Source organism: Centroberyx affinis, unplaced genomic scaffold (genome assembly GCF_046629955.1).
Source record: "Centroberyx affinis isolate AG114_WGS23_722 - 3 ecotype Tasmania unplaced genomic scaffold, CSIRO-AGI_Caff_v1 ptg002258l_1, whole genome shotgun sequence".
Taxonomy (NCBI): Eukaryota; Metazoa; Chordata; class Actinopteri; order Beryciformes; family Berycidae; genus Centroberyx; species Centroberyx affinis.
In genome coordinates this window covers 38,444-59,014 of record NW_027280547.1, presented here as the reverse complement: position 1 = coordinate 59,014, position 20,571 = coordinate 38,444, and the positions used below count along the sequence as shown (strand labels likewise).

At 46.5% G+C, this 20,571-nt stretch overlaps 2 protein-coding genes across 7 annotated transcripts in view; one reads left to right on the top strand and one right to left on the bottom strand.

Annotated features, from left to right (window-relative positions):
• Nucleotides 1-1,616: 1,616 nt before the first annotated feature.
• On the top strand, nucleotides 1,617-3,571 carry hexim1 (HEXIM P-TEFb complex subunit 1). The gene has a single exon (XM_071532850.1). It carries the CDS (start codon nucleotides 1,946-1,948, stop codon nucleotides 3,062-3,064), a length of 1,119 nt encoding a protein of 372 aa, XP_071388951.1. The 5' UTR covers nucleotides 1,617-1,945; the 3' UTR covers nucleotides 3,065-3,571.
• An 813-nt stretch (nucleotides 3,572-4,384) lies between these two features.
• arhgap23a (Rho GTPase activating protein 23a) overlaps nucleotides 4,385-20,571 on the bottom strand; it is a 54,071-nt gene continuing 37,884 nt past the window's right edge. For 3 of the 6 annotated variants that reach the window (XM_071532841.1, XM_071532844.1, XM_071532847.1), the window contains 17 exons: nucleotides 16,592-16,747; nucleotides 15,676-15,787; nucleotides 15,514-15,553; nucleotides 14,351-14,488; nucleotides 13,934-14,242; nucleotides 13,761-13,822; nucleotides 13,523-13,641; nucleotides 12,779-12,897; nucleotides 12,519-12,671; nucleotides 11,935-12,013; nucleotides 11,764-11,837; nucleotides 11,538-11,627; nucleotides 11,275-11,400; nucleotides 11,078-11,119; nucleotides 10,871-10,964; nucleotides 8,956-8,987; nucleotides 4,385-8,718 (listed from right to left, as the gene is read on the bottom strand). In XM_071532841.1, coding sequence (XP_071388942.1) covers nucleotides 7,192-8,718; nucleotides 8,956-8,987; nucleotides 10,871-10,964; nucleotides 11,078-11,119; nucleotides 11,275-11,400; nucleotides 11,538-11,627; nucleotides 11,764-11,837; nucleotides 11,935-12,013; nucleotides 12,519-12,671; nucleotides 12,779-12,897; nucleotides 13,523-13,641; nucleotides 13,761-13,822; nucleotides 13,934-14,242; nucleotides 14,351-14,488; nucleotides 15,514-15,553; nucleotides 15,676-15,787; nucleotides 16,592-16,747 — 3,272 coding nt within the window. In that variant the 3' untranslated portion in view covers nucleotides 4,385-7,191. The remainder of the gene's footprint in view (nucleotides 8,719-8,955; nucleotides 8,988-10,870; nucleotides 10,965-11,077; nucleotides 11,120-11,274; nucleotides 11,401-11,537; nucleotides 11,628-11,763; nucleotides 11,838-11,934; nucleotides 12,014-12,518; nucleotides 12,672-12,778; nucleotides 12,898-13,522; nucleotides 13,642-13,760; nucleotides 13,823-13,933; nucleotides 14,243-14,350; nucleotides 14,489-15,513; nucleotides 15,554-15,675; nucleotides 15,788-16,591; nucleotides 16,748-20,571) is intronic. The other 3 variants (XM_071532842.1, XM_071532845.1, XM_071532846.1) reach the window with 3 other exon arrangements.

Here is a 20,571-nt window from a genome sequence, read left to right as displayed (position 1 = left end):
CAATGCAAACTGACGCTATTTCTCAGTCAGTTGGATCAATTTTGATAAGTTGTTTCGTATAGTGTGCCGACATAATGTAGCATCATAATTTCTAAATTTACTGAAAATGTGTGGCCTACAACTATCCAGTCAAAACATCACATCCCATGAATTAGACTGACCCTACATAAACACTGCGGCCCAGTTAGCAGATAGCCAACAGCTGTCGTGTCTGTGGTGGTACGCGTATTTGTTTATTCTCTTCCACGTTTAGTATCTACGCTGTTCGAGAAAACCCTAGTGCAAATGTTAGAAAATGACCAGCTAAACAGATTCATAAGCACATTTCTTAGCTTTACTATCCGTTATAACGTAATGTGGGCTAGCTAGCGTTAGCTAGCCTAGCCTTATGTACAATATGGCTAACATTAGACTGGTCCTAGTCACAACTGGTTTTCATTTGGATGCAAGACGTTCTCAAACATATTTATTTCGGTCATGGTGCGTTTTTGTAATTTCGTTTTTACGTTTGATGGATTGATATTTTGTTTGTTCTGGGGCTAGCGTCATCATATGCTCATTTGCTAACCAACGTTTGGCTAACGTTAGCTAGCTAGCTTATCCTTAGCAGTAGACGACACAACCGTATATAGCTAAACACTGCACATTTTTCAGAAACTGGGTTGCGCAGTAATGTTCGAAACTGAACTATACCACTCCGTCCACTCATATTAAAATTACTGAGCAAGTGTGAGATCGCCTGACCCACCCTTTTTACACGAGGGGCTGGTAGCTGTGCTCGTAAAGGCAGCTTGACAATGAATGCCGTTTGTTTACGCTGCGTTCAGAGGTCGCTCAACCCCCCTGCCCACAACATATCACTCCGCACGGGACACAAAATACTCATGGTGACACATTTAATGGTCTGTTGATTACCAAAACAACACACATTATATCGTTATTGGATGAGCAATAGTTGCCCATAAAAAACAGCTGTATTTGCTTGTTTTCTTATATAAACAGTCAAAACGGACTAGTTTCAGTGAGAGGTGTCTTTCATTTTGTTGAAAACACAGGAGGGTTTTGATTATTACGAGTGTGCTATTTGGCTGTTAAGCCAGAAATTAAAAATAAAAGCTGCATTATGATGTTGAAAATAAGTAATTTTCTTTTAGTTAAAGCATAATGGCGTTTTAAACAGTTTTAATGAATTTATATTCAGGAACTTTCTTCATCTCTCCCCTTCATTTGTATATAGTAGCGTCCTTAAAAACGCTCCGGACTGCTTTCCTCATGTGGTTTACGTACTTTTGATCGACTATTGGACTGACCAATAAGAAAATACTTTAAGCTTAGCAACAGCAAAGTTACTCTGTTGTCCAATGGCCGTAGAGAGGGATGGGCTGTAGTCCGCTCAACAACCCAACATATGATTGGTCTATATGTTTGTCCGTTATCCTCGATTTGTGGTCTATGTAGTTTCGAGTGGAGGTCTGTGCTAGTACTAGCACTGAAATTAAAACTACACGCCCCACATCCCAGCTGGTGCTGTAAGCAGCAGCATGCGCACGACAAGAGGCGGAGCTACTATATAAACACGAGCTCCTTCTTCTTGAGTAGCACACTGGACACTGTTGTGGCAACGGAACGTTATCTCTGGGTGAACGATAGCTCCGGCAGCAACGAAACAGTTAACGGTAGTTAGCAACAGTAGCTCTGACGAACCCTTTGAGGAGTAACAAGTGTTTACTATTCTGAACTTTACTTTTAAAATCGCGACAGTGCGCTTTTAAACGTCAAACTAAACTTTCCTCAAAAAAGAGTAATCGTGGCTCATTATCAAATCGAAACAATATTTTTTGTCAAATTAAGTTTAACGTGTTTTAAAGAACTTCAAACCTGGGTTTGAGCAGGAGCATCGCCTGAGATGTGGTAAGCGGAGGCGGCCCGTCAGCACAACATCAGGATGACAGAACCGAGCACTGAGCAGACACATCACCTGAAAACTTCAGACACCCCATCAGGTGGGAGCGGAGCCGTTTTGGAGCATCTCCCAGCCAACGATCATGCTGGACCGGAGAACGGCGATAGGGGGCGACAGAGAGACAAGCAGCAGCAGCAAGCGGAAAACGGTGGAAGGGATATCAACACAGACAAGTTATGGCAAATGCAAGGCGGACAGAGGGAGGTGTGCCCTGCCTTAGCAGCCGGAAACGCGCTCCCCAAGTGCCCAGTTGCAGCCCAGCCTCGCCAGGAGCCTGGTGTGGATGCATCGGGGGAGGGCAACCTTGCTGCACACGGGAACAGCGGGGATGGACCGCTGGAAGAGACTTTAAGCCAGGTGCAAGGGGAGAGCTGCATGCACGTCGACTCCGACACTGGCACGGATGCGCGTCAGGGCAAGAAGAAGCACCGGCGTCGGCCGTCCAAGAAGAAGCGCCGCTGGAAGCCTTATTTCAAACTTTCCTGGGAGGAAAAGAAAGCCCTCGACGAGAGAGAGACTGCCAGGGCTTCCCGGGTGAGAGAGGAGATGTTCGCCAAAGGGCTCCCAGTGGCCCCCTACAACACCACCCAGTTCCTGATGGATGAGCACGACCGAGAGGAGCCCGATCTGAACACCGAGACCGGGGTCAGGCGGCCCGCCGGACCCGGGGGCGGCGGCTTAGGTGGCCGCACGGAAGACACGGGCAGCGAGGAGGACTTTTACGACAACGAAGAGGAGGAGGAGGATGATGGCAGCGGCGGAGGCAGCGACGGCATCGGGAGGCCCGGGAACGCAGGTGGAGAGTTTCTCCAGAGGGACTTTTCCGAGACCTACGAGAAGTACCACGTCGAGAGTCTGCAGAATATGACCAAGCAGGAGCTGGTGCAGGAGTACCTGGAGCTGGAGAAGTGCATGTCCCGGCTGGAGGAGGAGAACAACCGGCTGAGGCGCGCCATGGAGCCGGGGGGGCTGACCGCGGAGAGCCCGCCTGGTCGGCTCAGAGAGCTGGAGACTGAACTGGAGAGACTGAGGGCCCAAAACACGGAGCTCCGCCTGCAGAACCAGCCGGGCAAGGACAGGGGCCAGGTCGCCACCAACTGAGGGACTAAACACAATTTGGGGAAAAAACCCTTTCAAATAGGTAAAAACAAAACAAAACACGGGACTTAAAAACAGGATTTTTTTTTAATTGTCATCAGTTTTCTGTAATCGGTTTGTCACCTGGACGGTTCGGTCCTTGCATTGCAATGCAATACTTGATGTTTCTTTTTCTATTTGGACTGTAAGGGTGTCCTGTTCAAAACTTTTTCCAAGAAGGAATGTAAATATTTCAAAAAAATAATATTCTTTTTATAAAGAGAATGTATTTGACGATATGAGAATATTTTGTTTTTGTTTTCCTGGTCGACTTCGTAAGTATGCATTGAAATATATTGTCCCATTTTTGAATCAACAAAACATTGTATGTTGCTTATTTCCCAAAAATTGAATTGTTAAACTACTACAGTTAATTGGGCCAGCTTGAAAATATTTTTTTTTTTGCAGAAATAAATTCCCGAGTGAACATTTTAACAGTTGTGTGTCAACAGAAGGGCAAATAAAATTTTGAAATTCTGATAAAACTGTTGTGTGTTAATGTTGTATAAGGCATGAAACGCTTCAGTAAAGCTGCAGTGTAAAACTTACAGAGATTTTGTTAAGGAAGTACAAATTACCCACAAAGCTTTTTTTTTTTTTTGCAAAGATCCAGAAATCAGTGGGCTCCGAATAGCAAGAATACAGTGGAGTGGAAGAGGGGGATGGGCCGTGTGGTAGTGATGTTCCTCATGAAGGTTAACCCACTCTTAAGTAAAATCTATGAAGCCTAGCCAAGGCTATTATGTAAGACAAAATGCAAATTGAAATTGGTTCCCTCTTTCTCTTTCTAAACATTTGCTCATAAGAGAAAAGCCAGGCCAAGGAATCTGCTGCAAATGGCTCCATAATTACTTGGGAGGATTATCTGTTTCAAAAGGTCGTTCCCAATAGTATTTGGTAAGTTATTACAGAATGCATGAATATTTCACTATGCACGAAATCAGTTGGTAGAGGAAGCCCCAATAGTTGAGATCAAGTTCTCTTGATGTGCAGAGGCAATCTGTGCTAGAAGGCCTGGAGAGACTTTATTCATCTGCAGCCTCTAGAGGGCATTATCCGTCTTCCATTTTAAGTTGGCTGCACTACCAAACATATGCCTCATCTGCCATTGTCAGGGCCCTACCTCATATCAAACTCTCTGCTGAAGCCTTTGGAAATCAACATGTTTATCCTACCTTTGAAATGAATCATCGTCACATATGAGAAATAGGATTGCATGTCTTGCAGATGATCCCCAAAGCATACACACACATATAAAAAACAACCTTTTTAAACATAGTTCTGTTTATTTACATCATATAACCTTGCTTTAAAGCACACAGCCAAGAGGGAAATGGTTTCAGGTGGACAACCTTTAGTCCAGTCATTTTCATATTAGATAGTTTTACTCAAAGCAATTCCAAATGTACACAATACAATATGTTACATATTCAGACAGTATGTACAAAAAAGATATTCAAATACAACAACAAAACATTAGGTAAATCACATTTCAGACAACACACACCGAGTGTTGAGTTTATTTTTTTTCCTGTTGATGAAGGCATGGGCAGTTTGACTCTCATGCAGAGTAACGGTTTGAATTTGCGCAGTTCATCACAGGAAGTCTGATGTTGTCTGGTATGACCTAATGCTGTGTTAGGAGTAGGGCTTGTTAGGTGTACCATATTCATATACTGTGGATCACTAGGCAAGAAGGATGACCTCAGTTTCTGAACAAAAGCAGCTGAGAGAATACCATGCCTTTTCCCTCTTAGCAGCGTCAGTAATAGCTGTTAATGCCTGTGTTAAAGGCAAAGAGAGTGCATAGACATGTCCTTGGCTTGAGTGTGCTTTTAACAGCCTCTCAGATAGACCGCTTGTATTTAATGTACACATCTTTGGGTCAGCGCCTAAGATATAACATCAACGCTAGGAGAGGAGGGAGGCTCTCCAGGACAGGTTACAGGTTACAGGCTACAGGCCCGGAGACCCAGAAACAACAAAGGGAAATGGAAAGATAAGAACTGACCATGGCACTGCAGAACAAAAACACATTCCAGAAATCAGGCACTTGTAGAACAAATCTTGAGGTAAGACAAGACTATAACTTAAATTGTTTTTTTTGTGTTTTTTCTCAATGGTTTATTTGGTCAGACCCACTCGGTGGGTGAGGACGAAAACAAGCGAGTCTCTCGTGACTGTGAAAGATGGATTCTCGCACCTTCAGTTGTTATTAGTTCCATGGTCAAGATGAGAGATGAAAACACACGATTCATGTTACTGGGCGTTTGTGTTCACTTCCTCTTAATGTACCCTATTCCCAGTCAGGGAGGATTTACTCCAGCCTGGCCTTATGGAAAACCCCGTCATGTAACTCCTAGATAATAAATGTGCAGACAGATTAACACTTAGTGCGGACAAGATGAAACCTGATCATAACTGACAGAACTGCAAATGTAGCAGTTTGTATACTACACAATGCATTAATAATCCTTTAAAGACCGTCAGTTTAGCATTTTCTCTGTCCCTCATACATAAAAGGACATGCTTTCTCTCCAGTTCAGTTTTCTGGTGTAAATGTGAAAGGATCTGCTCAGTAATCTCAAATGTGAAATTCGTAACGGGACAAATGCTATAAGTGAGTGTAACTGTCACACAGTGTGGCACTGAGCTGCCGCCTTCCTTGCCTATAATATACCCTAATGTATTAATTACTGAGGTAAATTTCTTTTCTTATCTTGCTACATGTAATTACTAGATTTTGTACACGTTGCTGCAATATTGTTGAAAGTATAGTCACCGCTGTGTTAGATAAAGGTCTTATTGATAAGTGTTGAGCGAGACTACATTTCATGAAGTAAAGTATTTCTGCATAGTGCTGAGAATCACAGAGAAAGGCAATCTATGAGGAAATGAGGAACAGGCTTCGTCATGTTTAGCTTTTATCTTGTCTGCTTTGAACAGGTACACCCGAGAGGTGAAATCACAATAAAAGTACTTATTATTTTCATACAAAATATATATAATATATATATTGAATATAAAACAAAAAAGAATATATTAAGGGAAACATTTCAAGTAACGTCTTGAAAAAAATGACTGTGCACTTGTACGCACTTTTGTAAACCATAAAAAAAGAACTGAAAAAGTAAAAACAAATATGATAACATAATATTTATATTTACAAGGTTAACTTAACAAGGCTTTGTACAAATGTTACAAAATAGTTCAACACAAACACCTGCACGCTCAGACATTACCACGGACATTGTTGCGCAAACACACAAACGCACAGATAAACATTATTAACAAGTACAGACAGACAACTGTATTTTGTGTGTGTGTGTGTGTGTGTGTGTGTGTGTGTGTGTGTGTGTTTGTATTCTCTCTATTGTTATGAGCATAAATGCCAATATTACAGTGTCTATGGTCTGAGGAGTAACAGATTAGGAAGACTGATATGCAAAATCAGCTCTGGCCTGAAAGCTGAGATCCCTCTTGAAATGGCTCCAACCTGACCAATTACCTTTTGTAATCAGTGTGTGTGTGTGTGTGTGTGTGTGTGTGTGTGTGAGGGGGAGGGGGAGTGTCTGTATTCCCCTATTCTGGCTCACCAAAGTAGGTTTTTTTGAGATATATAGTAATTGTTAAAATCCACATTGGTGAGAAGCACCATTCTCTAAAGAACCAGTTGAAGGCTGCGATTGGTCAGCATCCTTCTGTGGTCACTTGAGAGGACACAAACCCCTAAATTCATTTCCTCTGTCAGGAAGGAAGAGAAGACAGGAAGGATCGGGGTGTTGGGTTATTACTCGAATGAGAATTCTTGGCTGTAACATTGACTGTGATGAGGTCTGTCTGTGTCTCTGTCTCATTACTGTATCATCTCTAGAAAAGCACACACAATGGGGGGGAGGGAAAAAAAAGAAGCTTTGGCAACACTGGAATGCCCCTTGCCATGCAAATGAGGCTTATCGAAAAGAAAAGGGAGGGGCAGAAGGGGGGGGGGACCAGTCATTTGGTCCACTGTGTTGCACACTACCCCGCTACACTGCTGTCAGTCTACTGCGCAGGAGAGGAGGGGGGGGGCGGGGGTATGCTGGCCAGGTTTACAGGTACTGATGGAATCTGGAGGCGGGCGCTCGACGTGCAGCCGGTCCCGGGTCGAGTCCCTGGGGGTCATGAGGCCCTGGAGGTTTGGCCTGGTTGGGGGCGGCGGGGGACAGGGGGAACTCGCTGACGGTCAGAGGGGGTTTCTTGTCGGACGCCTCGGTGGGGGAGACCACCACCGTGTGTCTGCGCCAGGCCCGTCTCTTCCTCCGCGTCTCGGGGGACAGGGGCTTCCGCAGCCCCACGCTGCGCAGGTCGTCGGCCGAGCCCAGCAGACGGGCCCGGACCTGCTCCGCCAGAGAGCCGCGTCCCGCTCCCTGTCCGGTCGGGGTGAAGGAGGCGGCCTCGCTGGGCGGCAGGGCCGGTCTGGGCCGGCCCGGGCGCAGGCTCTCCTGGCTGCTGCCCGAGGAGGGGTTGGTCCTGGAGGTGTCCCTCCTCGCTCTGGGGGCGCCTTCTGTCCCGTCGCCCGGCGCCGAGGCCCCCGACAGCTCCAACAGGTCCAGGGAGCGAGCCTTGGCCTTCTCCCCCTTCAGCTTCTTCCTGGCTAGAGTGTCGCACTGGATCAGCTTGTGGGAGTTGAAGGAGGGCCGTGAGTGCAGTTTGTGAGTGGTGGAGGAGGAGGAGAAGGAGGAGGACGAGGGCGTGGTGGACCGTGCCCCTCCTTCGCTCCTCTCCCCGGGGTCCTGTGTGTGTGTGAGCGGTGTGGGCGGGGCAAGAAGGGCTGTGGGTGAGAGAAGATGGGGTTTGTAGTGTGTGTAGAGGAAGCTGCGGGGAGCCGCTGGCGGCTGTGTGTTTGTGTTTGTGTTTGTGTTTGTGTTTGTGTTTGTGTTTGTGTTTGTGTTTGTGTTTGTGTTTGTGTTTGTGTTTGTGTTTGTGTTTGTGGGCGGGTGTTTGTCAGGTCTCTCCTGGGTGAGGGAGCGCGAGGCGAAGCCGCTCTCGTTGTCCGTCTCGCTCACCAGCTCGCTGTGCTCATCGTCCGCGTCGTCGCCCCTCCCCTCCGACACCAGGCTCCGCCCCAGCGTGGAGAGGGTGGAGTAACCTGAGACGATGGAGCGCGCGTCCTCAGGCGCTCGCCACGGCGGCCCCTTCACCCCCGCCCGCACCTCCTCCTCCTCCTCGTGGAGCAGCATGGCCGCCCGCCCTCCTTCCTCCTCCTCCTCTTCCTCTTTACGGCACGGCCGACTAGGAACAACCACCACCACCTCCTCTTCGACCTCCTCTTTTACTCCTCCTTCTACAACTTCCTCATCTTCCTCCTCCTCCTCCTCTTCCTCTTCTTCTTCATCGTCATCCTCCTCTCCCTCTGCTCGAGGAGCAGTGTCTCCTACCGGCGACTCCGCCTCCTCTCCCTCTTCTGCCCCTAGATGCCCGGCTTTGATTGGCTCGTGCTCGGAGTCGTCGTCGGTGCTGCTGCCCAGGAGGCGGGCGTTGTGGCGCTTCCTGCGTTTGCGGCCGGTAACGGCGGACATGATGGACAGAGTCAGGAAGTCCTTGGCTGTGAGGTCTCGCTTTGACCCCCACGACCCCTGAGAAAGGAACAGCCGCAAAATGAAAAGTCACACAACTGCTAACTAACGTTTACCGTTCCACCATCTTACGTTACACTTTCTACTCATGATATGAAGGATTACATGTTTAACCACTAATATCTTGTCTTATGTCTTATTAGTTACCTATCATCAAGTTTCTAACAATAAAAACATCTGTGTATGAGTAGTGTATCAGCAACTAGACTAAGCTGTTACCACGTAAAGAGACCTTACCTTTGATTTAGCTGAGTCACTGTTGGTTGAGTCTGGGGGGAGAGAGAATAGAGAGAGATCAGGGGGTCAGATCCACTTCAGTTAACAAAAGGCCAGGCAGGGGCGGTGAACGACAGAGGGCACAGAGACAACTGGTGTGGTCATCACTTTTTTTAAGGTCTTTTTTTAATGTTCTCTTAAAAAACAAAACAAATCGCTCTAGTAAGTTATAGGGAACTCTTCTTAACTCTGTGCCGTCTGACGTTGACTAGCCACAAAAACAACAACACTGATCACGGAAAAGCAATGATTGTCAACCCAAAGTGAATGGCAAGTGATCGGGGTGTTTAGGGGGCAGGGGGGGGGTCGGAGGGGGAAAAAAAACGGCATTAGGAAACCACAGCACACACCGATGACATCACCGAAAACACTGATGACATCGATCGGTGAAGGAAGCGTTGCGGGAGGCAGAAGTGCTTGAGTTGAGTCGAGGGCCTCAAACGCTCCACATTCCCCTCACAAGCACAGACACACACACACACACACACACACACACACACAGACATACAGGCTCTCTTTCTTTGTCTGTCACATTCACACACAACCGAATGCCTTGAGAAACCCAGGGGGAGGTGGGAGGAGGAAGGGAAGGAGGGGGTGAGGGGGTGGGGGTGGGGTGGGGGGGTAGCAGCCTGGGGGATACACTGAGTGAACGGGCCCATATAGAGGATGAGAGCTAGACGACAAGACAGGCCACCGTGGAGGGACTTTCTCTCCTCTCTCTCAGTGACAGAACACAGTTTCCACCACGGTGTCAGATACAGCAGCTTTAAGAGCACACCAGGGAGGCGGAGCGCAGCCAGTCATCCGTTAATTCATTAGTCAGACCGGGGGTGACATTGGAGTGACGTGGTTCTCACATACACCTCTGGTAAGCTTTAGTCGGTCTGACACTGAGAGGGAGACGCCGACTTCTGAGTGGGGGGGTTGATGGAGACAGTAGAGAGACGTACGCAAAACCACCACCACCACCGATCTCTCATACACACACACGCACATGCACGCTTTCATTAATTCAGTTTCACAACACGACGCATACGCAGTTGCACACACACACACACACACACACACACACATATTGCCAGGGGAATTCCCATCCTACCGCAGTGGCTGCTCCACAGGCTCAGCTAAGAGAAGGAAATGCAGAAATGCACAGAGAAAGTGAAAGATGAGCAACAAGGAAGGAAAAAGAGGTCAGCAGAAAGGAGAGAAGTAGAGGCACACTATGATACCAAGTCAGGATCAGAAGAAACACAGCAAGTGCTTACGAGTCTAAATTATCCTGTCACGCTTGTTTTCTCATGCTGCGTTCCGGTCATGTCGGAAAGTCGGAAATTTTGACATCCTACTAGGAAAAATGCAATGGAACGGCCCTTCAAGTTGGAAATCAAAGTAGGAAACTCAGGCAAGATTTCTCACCCGTGAGTTTTCCGAGATGCAGTTATCTGACGTCACGTCACCATGGCAACATACACTGTAAATGCTACACAGCATTACTTTTAACAAATTTATAATGTTCAAAATACACTACAAATATATGTAAATTTGAAATGTGAAGTTGCACTTTCTATGCTAACCAGCTAGCTAACATTGCCAAATATCATTGATATAACATCAGCTGTTGCATGAAGAACAGGATCTTGTGTTGGGCAAATTAAATGTCACAGGCATCTAGGTTTCTTCCCTGGTTTTTCTGAGTGGGACCACTGGAAAACACGGAGGTTGTAACCCACCAGCTAGGAATCTCTGACTTCCAAGTTTGAAAGGAATGCAGCATTAGCTTTGGGGTGCCAATTACAGCTACCCCGAATCCTATTGGTCGGCTCGGTCAAAGCTAGCACAGCGATTGGCTGAGGGCAGTAAGCAGCGGGCTCACCTGAGGCCTCCCCGAGCAGAGCGGTCCTCCCGATGTTGGACAGCAGGTGGTCGATGTTGGGGGCAGGCTGCACGTCCTCCGTGTCCACCGGCGTCTGGAGGGACAAACAGGACAGACGCCATATATTTAAGGTTTTCAATGTCTAAATAAATCTAAATAAACCTTTATTATCATCTACATGTTCACACAATAATATGGGAAACATACCTTTTCATCCTTGTCTAGCTCTTCATTGAAAAACCAGTCATGCTATAGAAACGAGAGAGAGAGGGGGAAGCAATTTGTAAGAGACATACCGACAGGAAAAGGATGCACCTAACCAACGCTATTGCTGATTATTAGATATGTGTGTTTGTGTGTGTGTGTGTGTGTGTGTGTGTGTGTGTGTGGTTGGTGCTTCTCACATGTTGGATGAGCGTCTCTACTATCTTGTAGCGGTCAGGCATGTGTGTGACCATGTCTGTCATGTTGTCCTCAGATGTCCGCACCAGTGTGGGCCCGAACACCAGCGCCAGGTTACGAGGCTCCATCTACACACACACACACACACACACACACACACACACACACACACACACGCACACATGATACAAGATAAAGACAGTCATGAATACCTAGGATATTATCGTCACTGGTTCCAACGAAACCGACTTCCTCCTACACAGACCTTGTTCTTATCTGAGTGGTCGGCTACAGTCTTCAGGTGGCCAATCAGGAACTTCAGAGTGTGGTAGTAGTGATCTGGGAGGTCTCGGATCTAAGAGAGAGAAGAAGAGGAATGTCAATACTGAAAAAACCTGTCAAACCTGCCAGACTTCCGTCACACACACACAAGCCCAGTGGGGAAGTGATCCTTTTCGAATTAATTTATGAACACAAGGCGGTTCACAAACCAGTTTATTCATGGTCTTGAGCCTGTCTGATGCGCTTTCCATCCTGTTGGCATCTATGAAGTCGTTGTACTTGTCTGTAAAAGACATGACAAATATTAACATAAGATAAATAAGAAGATAAAGTGTTTTAGTGTATGTGATGCCGTCTTGTCCGAACAACCCCGGACTCACCGTCAGTAAAGAGGGGCTCTGGAAGTTTCCGGAAGAAGGATTTGAGTAAGCTGCTGACGACGTTGAGGTCCTGCCACTTCTATTGACAGGGAAAGACAGAGGAAGAGTCAGTGACAGGAATATCAACCAACTGCATCTAATCATACTGATGAGAATGTTGCCATTATGGCACTCCTTCACATTTCATCCTCCCACTAATCCAGTTTTGGTGAGTCAAGTGGAATGAAACCTGTCATGCCGTTGGTTTTGTTTCCCTGTTTTTACTACCTCCGCCTAGGTGGTTATGTTTTCGGTTTTTCAGAGTTGAATAGTTGAAGACATTTTGCCGCTCATCCATGAGTCCTACTGGGTGGTGGGGAATTCCCCACTTTCAGCCTCTTTTTATTAATGATGTGCTATCGTTTTTAGTAAAGTGTATTGAGACAACTCTTTGACTTTGCACTTTAAATAAACTTGAACTTGGTTTATTCTCTGTCAAGTGGGGAAATCTGACCTGATTTCCCCACAGGGATCATTAAAGTTTCATCTCATCTTAAGTGTTTTCTTGTCCCTTTGTTTCAGGCCCTGCTTGTCCTCCTCCTCACCTCCTCTGTTGGGTTGATGTCGATGCCCTTGTTGAGCTGGTCCTGCAGGGCGGACACCATGGCGTTGTTGCCCGGCACCCTGTAGATGCCGGTGTACTCCAGACCCATCTCCTCCACCAGACCGCAGCAGATCTCCACGATCATTGGGATGAACTGGGATGGAGGACAGACAGAATGTAATCACAAATACAGCGTTTACTGTGTGCAGAATGTCTATTTCATTTCATTCAGGTAGAGATGTGGAGGATTTTGTGACTAACCTTGTTATTAGCACCTGGTTGACAATCCTCCAGCCTGACACCGAAAGCCTTAGGGCCGGCCTTCTTAGACTTCTTCATGATGTTGATTCCCCATGGAGACTTCGGGGGGCTGCTCTCATCTGTGGAAAGACCGACCGATAGTCAGGACAGACAGCAAAACCTTCATCATGACACTTCAGTGTTGGGCAGCAATGCATTACAGTATTATTACTTTCCCCGCCAGTCAGTAGTGTAACAAATTACTATTTCAATTTCAGCAATAATATAACAGTTACCAATGGAGAATGAAGTCATTGCTTTTGTTATTGTTCCCTCTAAATATCAAGTTGAATTATAAAACTGTATGCTACCCCTATGTTCATTTTGGTCAGAAGTAGTCAATATGCTTCCTCCGCCTGGAAGTTTTCCCATTACTTTGATTTTATCAAAAGAATGACAGTGGACATAAATGCTGTTTGGTTTCCTTGATCATTCACAGGAGAGGTAATCAAGTTATCACAATGTTTGAAGGTGAGAGAGGATGCAACCGCCAATCCAAACATAAAGTAATACACAGAGTAGTGTAACAAATTACTGTTCCCAGGGAGTAATAAGTAAAATAACAATATTACGTTTGAAATATTACTTTTGCATAATGACTAGTGAGTAATACATTGCTTTCTTTAAGTAACAAGCCTAACACCGCTCCACATGCAGTGGAAGTCATTGCCAGTGTGATTGTTTTTTTCTGTCCCTGACACTGACCTTTGCCCTCAGGCTTCGGGGAGCGCGGCGCCCCGGCAGCGTTCTCCATCTTGGCCAGCAGGAAGGGAGGCTTCATCCGGGGCACTCTGGGAGAGGAGTCCGGCTTGCTGCCTGTCGGACTGCAGGGGGAGACAGAGAGATGGGTTGAATACAAACTATCAACCAGGATAACAGGAACAAGACAGTGGTAATGACAGAATCATTACATTCAAGTACAATTTACTGTCATGTGTCTCACCTCTGTTTTCTGTAATCATTCAATTTCTTACTGATCAGGGCCTGTCTGGAAAAGCCAAGCTCCTGCAACAAACACAAACATCTGCATTTCAACACTGTGAGCTTTTCTTAAATAAAGCCAGAATTCAGGCGTGTGGAAGAAAGAGTTAGCTGTGAAAGGTTTTCCCCTCTGACCTCGCTGTCCGTCTTGCTGTTCTCCCTGATGACCTTTATCCAGTCCAGCATGTCCTCCCTGTCCTCCGCCTGCAGCAGGTACTCGCAGAAGTCCTGGGTGGTCAGTCGCAGGGCGTGCTTTCGCTTGGTCTCGCTGTACGCTATGTCCACCAGGCAGCCCCGGATGCTGATTGGCTGGTCGTCTTCGGCCCCGCCTCCGATAGTGGCCCCGCGAAGGACCGCCTCCCTCTTGTCCTTGTAGAGGAACAGCGAATGGGACCGAAGCACCGAAAACACCCGCTTCCACGGACGCATGCCGCTGCCCACCTTCTGTAACGACAAACAGAGAGAAAAGAGATAGAAAGTCGAGATGGAATGAGAGAGGAAAACATCATTTGATTTAATATATGCCTTCCTTTTCCAGGTCTGTCTGCCCACCTTGCCCTTCTCTGTGAGGATCTGTTTGTAGTGCAGCCATCCTTCTCGTCGCACGTCGCTGTAGGTGATGCTGCCCAGCTCCGAGGTGGAGTGGCGTTTGGAGCGCACCTCCTCCGCTGTCCCAAGGTTGTCCAGAGACTGCAACACACACACACACACACACACACAGCAACTTTCAGCTCTGCTTTTCTTGATATTAAGTGCAGTCTATTATAGCATTCAAGAAGCTACAGTGCATATCATATGTCTAGACACCCTTTCAAATTGTATAGCTTTTATTGCCTTGATGCCTGAAACGAAAAGCCATTATATCTTTAAACCTTTTTCACTTCCATTCGGGTATGATAACCAGCAAAATCAAGGTAAAAACTAAAGGCTACTCATTTCTGATAATGCTTTAAATTAAAATGTATTCGATTTTGCCAATGTATTGGTCGCATAACTGTGCGTATCACTTATATCTTTAAGGTTTAACAAAACATGCTAATGTGTCTTCACCTGAAACTTATTTAAAGCTGCAATATGCAATTCTTTTTTTGTTAGTTTGTGTCTGTCTGCATGTTCATATCCTGTCATTTGCCTGTAATTGGCTTTTCAATTATGTTTGGGACATTTTGAGGCGAATATCATTTGTTCTGGGCGAGTGTTGTATGGGCGTGGAAGACGTGGCAGCAACAACAATGATGAAAAGCGCTAAGAAACAAAAGAACCGCAAGGCTAAATCTGCAGCAGACAAGACCCGCTCTAAAACACAGCGAACATCAGCGTTACTTTTTATATTGCAGATTGGCTGCGTTCACCGTCTGCCACTTCAACACCTGTGGAGGCTTTACAGATGCTGGTTACCTCAGCCTCAGGCTAGATGCCGTTTCAAAGTAGACAGCTCGATAAGTGACAAGTGTTGCGGCGGGAACTTAACCAAGTGAGGGGGAGGAGGGCGGGACTAACAATACACTTTGCTGACTCACGGCAAAAAGTTGCATATTGTAGATTCTAATTAGATCGATTAAAAGATTATTTTTAGCACAGTGTATCTCAGTGTGCAGACTCTCAGCAATAAATGTTCAAGAGATTTATTGCTGAGAGGTTCAGATTAGGAACATTTGAAAGGATGTGTAGACTTTTGATGTCTGCTGTATGTTAGTCCAAGAGCGAGAACTCACCCCATCTGTGAAGAAACTCTTAACTCTCTTCGGTAGCCTCCTGTGCAGAACAACACAAGATGAGGGAAGTTGTCAAAATGGCTGACAGCCTGGACATGTTATTTTACAGATAGTGATTTTAATCCCCTTGAATAACCAGCGTCTCAGTCCCAGAATACTCACGAGAAGACACGCCCCTCCTCTCTGAACGTGTTGAGTCCCTCGTCACATGACTTGGAGCGCTCCGTGGTGATGGCTAGAAGATAGGAGGAACGGCGACTGGATTTAATACTGCCTGCTCAGCAAGAGGATGAATGAACGAGAGAGAGAGAGAGAGAGGGACAGCAAGAAAGAGAGAGAGAGAAACAAATAGAAAGAAAAAGAAAGAGAGAAAGGAAGAAAGACAGAATGTTGATGTAATACCAATCACCAGCGTGTGTTGGTATTGGATTAAGAGGCGGGGGGCAGTGAGGGAGGAAGCGAGAGGTGGAGGAGGCTGGGTGGATGGGTGAGTGGGCGAGGTGGTGAGGATGGGCAGTGGGGAGATGGGCTGGCGGGTGGGGTTAGATTAAATCATCTGTGGTCACTTCGCTCACCACTGGCATGCAGGTGTAGCCTCTGAAAGGACAGGCTGTCATGCATTTGGGCTCCGTCGGTCTGAGCACAAACTGTATCATGCAAGTTTAGGTCTGTCTAGTTAAAACCAGAATTCAAGCCAAACTGAATGTAAGTGTGGCCAGTCTTTTGGCCATCATGCACTGGTAAAAAAAAAGGAACAATACTGCATAAGAAACACCTTCTGTACACAACTTTCTTCACGTCAAACATGCACTTTACAAATCCAACATGCAAAAAACTGAATAAACAAAAGGAGAGCAGAGAGGCCCTTACACACTCTTGCAATCACGACCAATTACAGCAACCACACACAGTCCAGAGATTGAAGAGGTTTTGACAATCTCGCGCATGCATCGCCGCCCCTCACTGAACGATAAGGAGGGGGCTTCTACATCGCAGGTAAACACAAACAGATCAGATGCTTCTCTGCTCAAGTCGCATGCACTGGGGGGAGGAGGAGGGAGGAGGGGGGATCACTCACTGCAGTCGTGTGAGAAGAGCCTAGTGAGGGGGAAGGTGAAGGTGGGGGAGGCGGGGCTGGTGACCACGGCGGGCGCCGAACTCATGCCGCTGGACACCACGGAGGACGCCGGCACGTGGCGGGCGCGCAAATCGGCGCCGGGGCTGGTCGGCTCATCTGTGGGAATCGGGATGGAGGGAGGGAAGGACGGAAGGAAGGGAGGAAGGGTGGAGAGAGGATAGGAACCAGTGTTAAAAACAGGGGTAGAAGAGGATCAGAGAGAGGAAGGAGAGGGTAGAGGAAAGGAGCAGGGGGTTAGATTAAGAGGAGGTGTGAAGGAGGAAAGGTTTTTAGGGGAGAGGAGCGATGAGGAACCGCTGGGTTACCATCAGAGCTACAGACTCTCTGTGAAGAATAAGACGATGCATTTCACAGTTTCCATTTCTTTCTCGTTCATTATCCACAAATTTCACATTCTTTCAACCTTCAGACGGACGCATTGTACTGTAACAAAAGGTATTTCTTCTATCTGTAAGACAGCAGTGAGAAGTACATGACCACAGACCACAGTCATTTACAAATCCACTAAAGACGCTGAAATCCAATAAAGAAGCTGAAACCTGTGTCTTGTGATATAAAAAATACAAATGCACAAAGACTGATCAGACAAAAGCTTACACAGGCACATAATAAAACAGGGGGATATTTTCCAGATAATGCAGTACCTGTATCTTCTGATGCCATAAGAAGAGCTCTTCAGTTGGAAACAAAAAGGGTTTTGTAACAGCGCAATTTACTACTGTAGGTTTCAGTTCTGTATGAAATCTAGTGGATGATTTGTTATGTGTGAGGATGCATGTGAGAGAAATTGTCCAAACAGTCCAACAGGTAGAGAACAGAATATTGTTGGTCATGCATTATAGATACTGTATGTATTTTTTTCTGTTTTGAAGTCTGTAAGCTTCGTTGTCAAGAAGACAAAGACATAAAGCAGAGTTACAATCCACGTACTAGTGTTTTAACTGTTTCAACAGATGCAAAGGGATATGAAACTGCCACACACACACACACACACACACACACACACATACAGAGAGACACACACTTCCTGACTGACAGAGAGGATTAGAGACCAGCTCAGTATTTGCATAGAGTGAGGAGAAGCAGGATTTGCCGGTGACATTTTAAACTGTCAGGATGTGCTGCTGCGAGGCCCGGCCTGCTCTCTCTCTAAACAACAGAGGGCAGCACAGCTTCACTCTGCGCAAAAAAAAGAAAAAAAAAAGAAAAGAAAAGAAAAACAAGCTTTTGAGACTCAAAGGACTCTGGCTGCATTCACTCCGTTCGAGATCCGCCCCCACAGACCACCATACAGCCTTTTGAAAATTCACATTAGGGTTTCTTACGGCTTCTCATTTCATTTCACGCTTTTCCATTTCGTCTCACTTCCATCGGCGGTCTGTTTCGCTCTCTTCTCCCTTACCTCTCTGCCCGTGCATTTTCTCCTGTGATCACTGCGCATCCCTCGCATTCCCCTCTCGTTCCGATACCCTTTTCTCCTTCTTCTTGCCTTTATTCTCTCTCTCTCGCTCCCTCTGGCTTTCCTCCATCTCCCACCCTCGCCGTTCTATCAGCCTCCTTCGCTCCTGTGCATACTAGGGCCCAACATAAGGCGGAAAACATTCCCAATCTGGGATGAGGAATCTGCCTGTTTACAGCAGGGCCCAGAAATAGCCGGGCTGTGGGTTTAACAAAGGCCGTCATTAACAGGCAGCCAGAGAGTGAGCTCAGAGCCACGAGACAGAGACAGGCCTGCAGAGAGGAACTACATGCTACAGCACACTGATACTCGCTATCCCTGCTCTATATCACGTATCCTATATGGACACTAGGGGCTCAGCACCCAAGAGACAGGAGAGAGACAGATATAGAGGGAGAGAGGGAGAGAGAGGCGGAGAGAGAGAGAGTTGAAGAGAGTGGGAGACAGACAGGAGGGCCAGAGAAAAAGAGAATGAGAGAGGGAGTTAAAGAGAACCCGAATTTGATGTTTTTCAATGAAACATGTCACAACAGAACAGAGAAAGGAACTAAAATCAACCAAGAGAACACCCACCTTCACACACACACACACACACACACACACACACACACACACACAAGCAACAATAGCAATAGATACAGTTGAAGAGAGAGAGACAGGCAGAAACACATAGAGAGGTTGAAGAGAGTTGAACAGAGGAAGAGACAGACAAGAAAACCAGGAATCCAGAAGAGATGGAGAGGTAGAAAGAGTTGATGAGAGAGTTAAAGAGAGCGAGAGAGAGACTTAAAGAGATAGAGAAAGGAACACAGAGGTAAAAAGAGAGAGAGAGAGAGAGAGGCAGACAGAACAAGAGAGAGAGAAAGAGAGAGAAGACTGATGCCTGAAACAAGACAGAGGGGATGAGAGGCCTTGGAAGGAAGACAGAGGTCATTGAGAACATACAGTGGGCCTTGGTCCCGGTCTGCTGTGTGAAGGGTCCAGCTAGTAAAGACACTAATAGACTGGGACCCCCCCCCCCTTCTCTCTCTCTCTCTCTCTCTCTCTCTCTCTCTTCATCTTCCAGTGGAAAACAATAGCAGCATTGAGGGTGGGAGCTGAGTGTATGGGCCCCTACTGTTCCACACAAGAAGCGCCACAAAAACCTCCCGGCAATTTACAGCTTAGATTCATGTTGAAAGACTGTAAGTGGGTACAGAGTAACTTCGTTCGGTGGAAAGAAAATATTGGATCTGTCGCCTGCTGCATGCCCCTTCCTGTTGCATTCACTTCATACGAGCTATCAAATAGAAGATTACTAAATAATTGATCAAAGAGGGAGGCTGCGCGTGAAGAGAAAGTTGAGAAAAGTTTCATTATCTGCATGCTAGAGAGAGGACAGCAGAACGTATTCGCCACCAGACACAGCCTGTCTTTGTGTTCCTCCCTTTGCTACCTCTGAGACATCCGCGCTTTGCAGACAACAAGAACAACAACAGCCTATTAAATCGCATGCACCCAAACAGGCCCAGATCATATCAGCATCTCTGTCAGAGAGATAAGGAGACAGAGCGAGAGAGAAGAGAGGAGCTAGTCCCCGTCTATGGGGAGAAACTAGCCTAGTTTCAGTCTTTGGTCATTAAACGTGTCCCGGCCTGCAGCTCCCACTGCCTAGTTTCGCTTAATTCAGCTGAAGGTACGAGGCAAGAATGCGCTCTGCCTCCCGGTTTGCTGATCCACTCGTTTTTTTCTCTTTAAAACGTCTTTCTCGTTCTCGTTCCTCGCTTGGCTCGGCTCACATATCTAAGTTGGGTCAAAGCTTCCAAGTCAGCTGATTTGAATCTATTCGGGCATTAGGGCGAGCGTCGGTTGTCTTCCTGAGGCTGATGGACACGCAGCCTGCCTGCCTGAATAACTTAGTTTGCCTATGGTTTGACTTAATGGCTGCTGTCTGTGTTGAGTGATACGAGCTGCTGGCCACGCTGGAGCCTCCAGAGCCCCTTCGTTTCTGCCTTTGCAGAGCGGGGAACAAGTCGGGACACGACCACAGTTACCTCCCGTTGACACCGACATGCAGGGCATACTGTACATATTCATACTAACAACCTCACATACATGCATGACTGCTTATACTGTATGTACTGTACTGTGTAATCAGATTATAGCAAGATCAGTGTCAAATGTAGGGTATTGTGTCTATCACTTGTCTATCAATTTATCCTCATTGTGGTTTTCATTTAATTTTAATTTAATGTTTCAATCCAATTGTCGGGTGAATTTTATGCAAACCATTGAAGAAATGTAAAAAGTAAAATGTGAATTCCATCAGCTGGGTTGGAGCAACACTTCACAATGTCCAAAGCCACCTGTTTTGTGATGAAACTGAAACATCTGTTGGGTCGATCCTGCCAAGCCTATTTATACAACAAATGCATTTCCGTTGTTATTTATTGCATAATGCCTTTATCAACAGGAACCTTCT

Bases quoted from the DNA above. Each gene is read 5' to 3' on its own strand.
- hexim1 (XM_071532850.1), top strand. From the start codon at position 1,946: ATGACAGAACCGAGCACTGAGCAGACACATCACCTGAAAACTTCAGAC.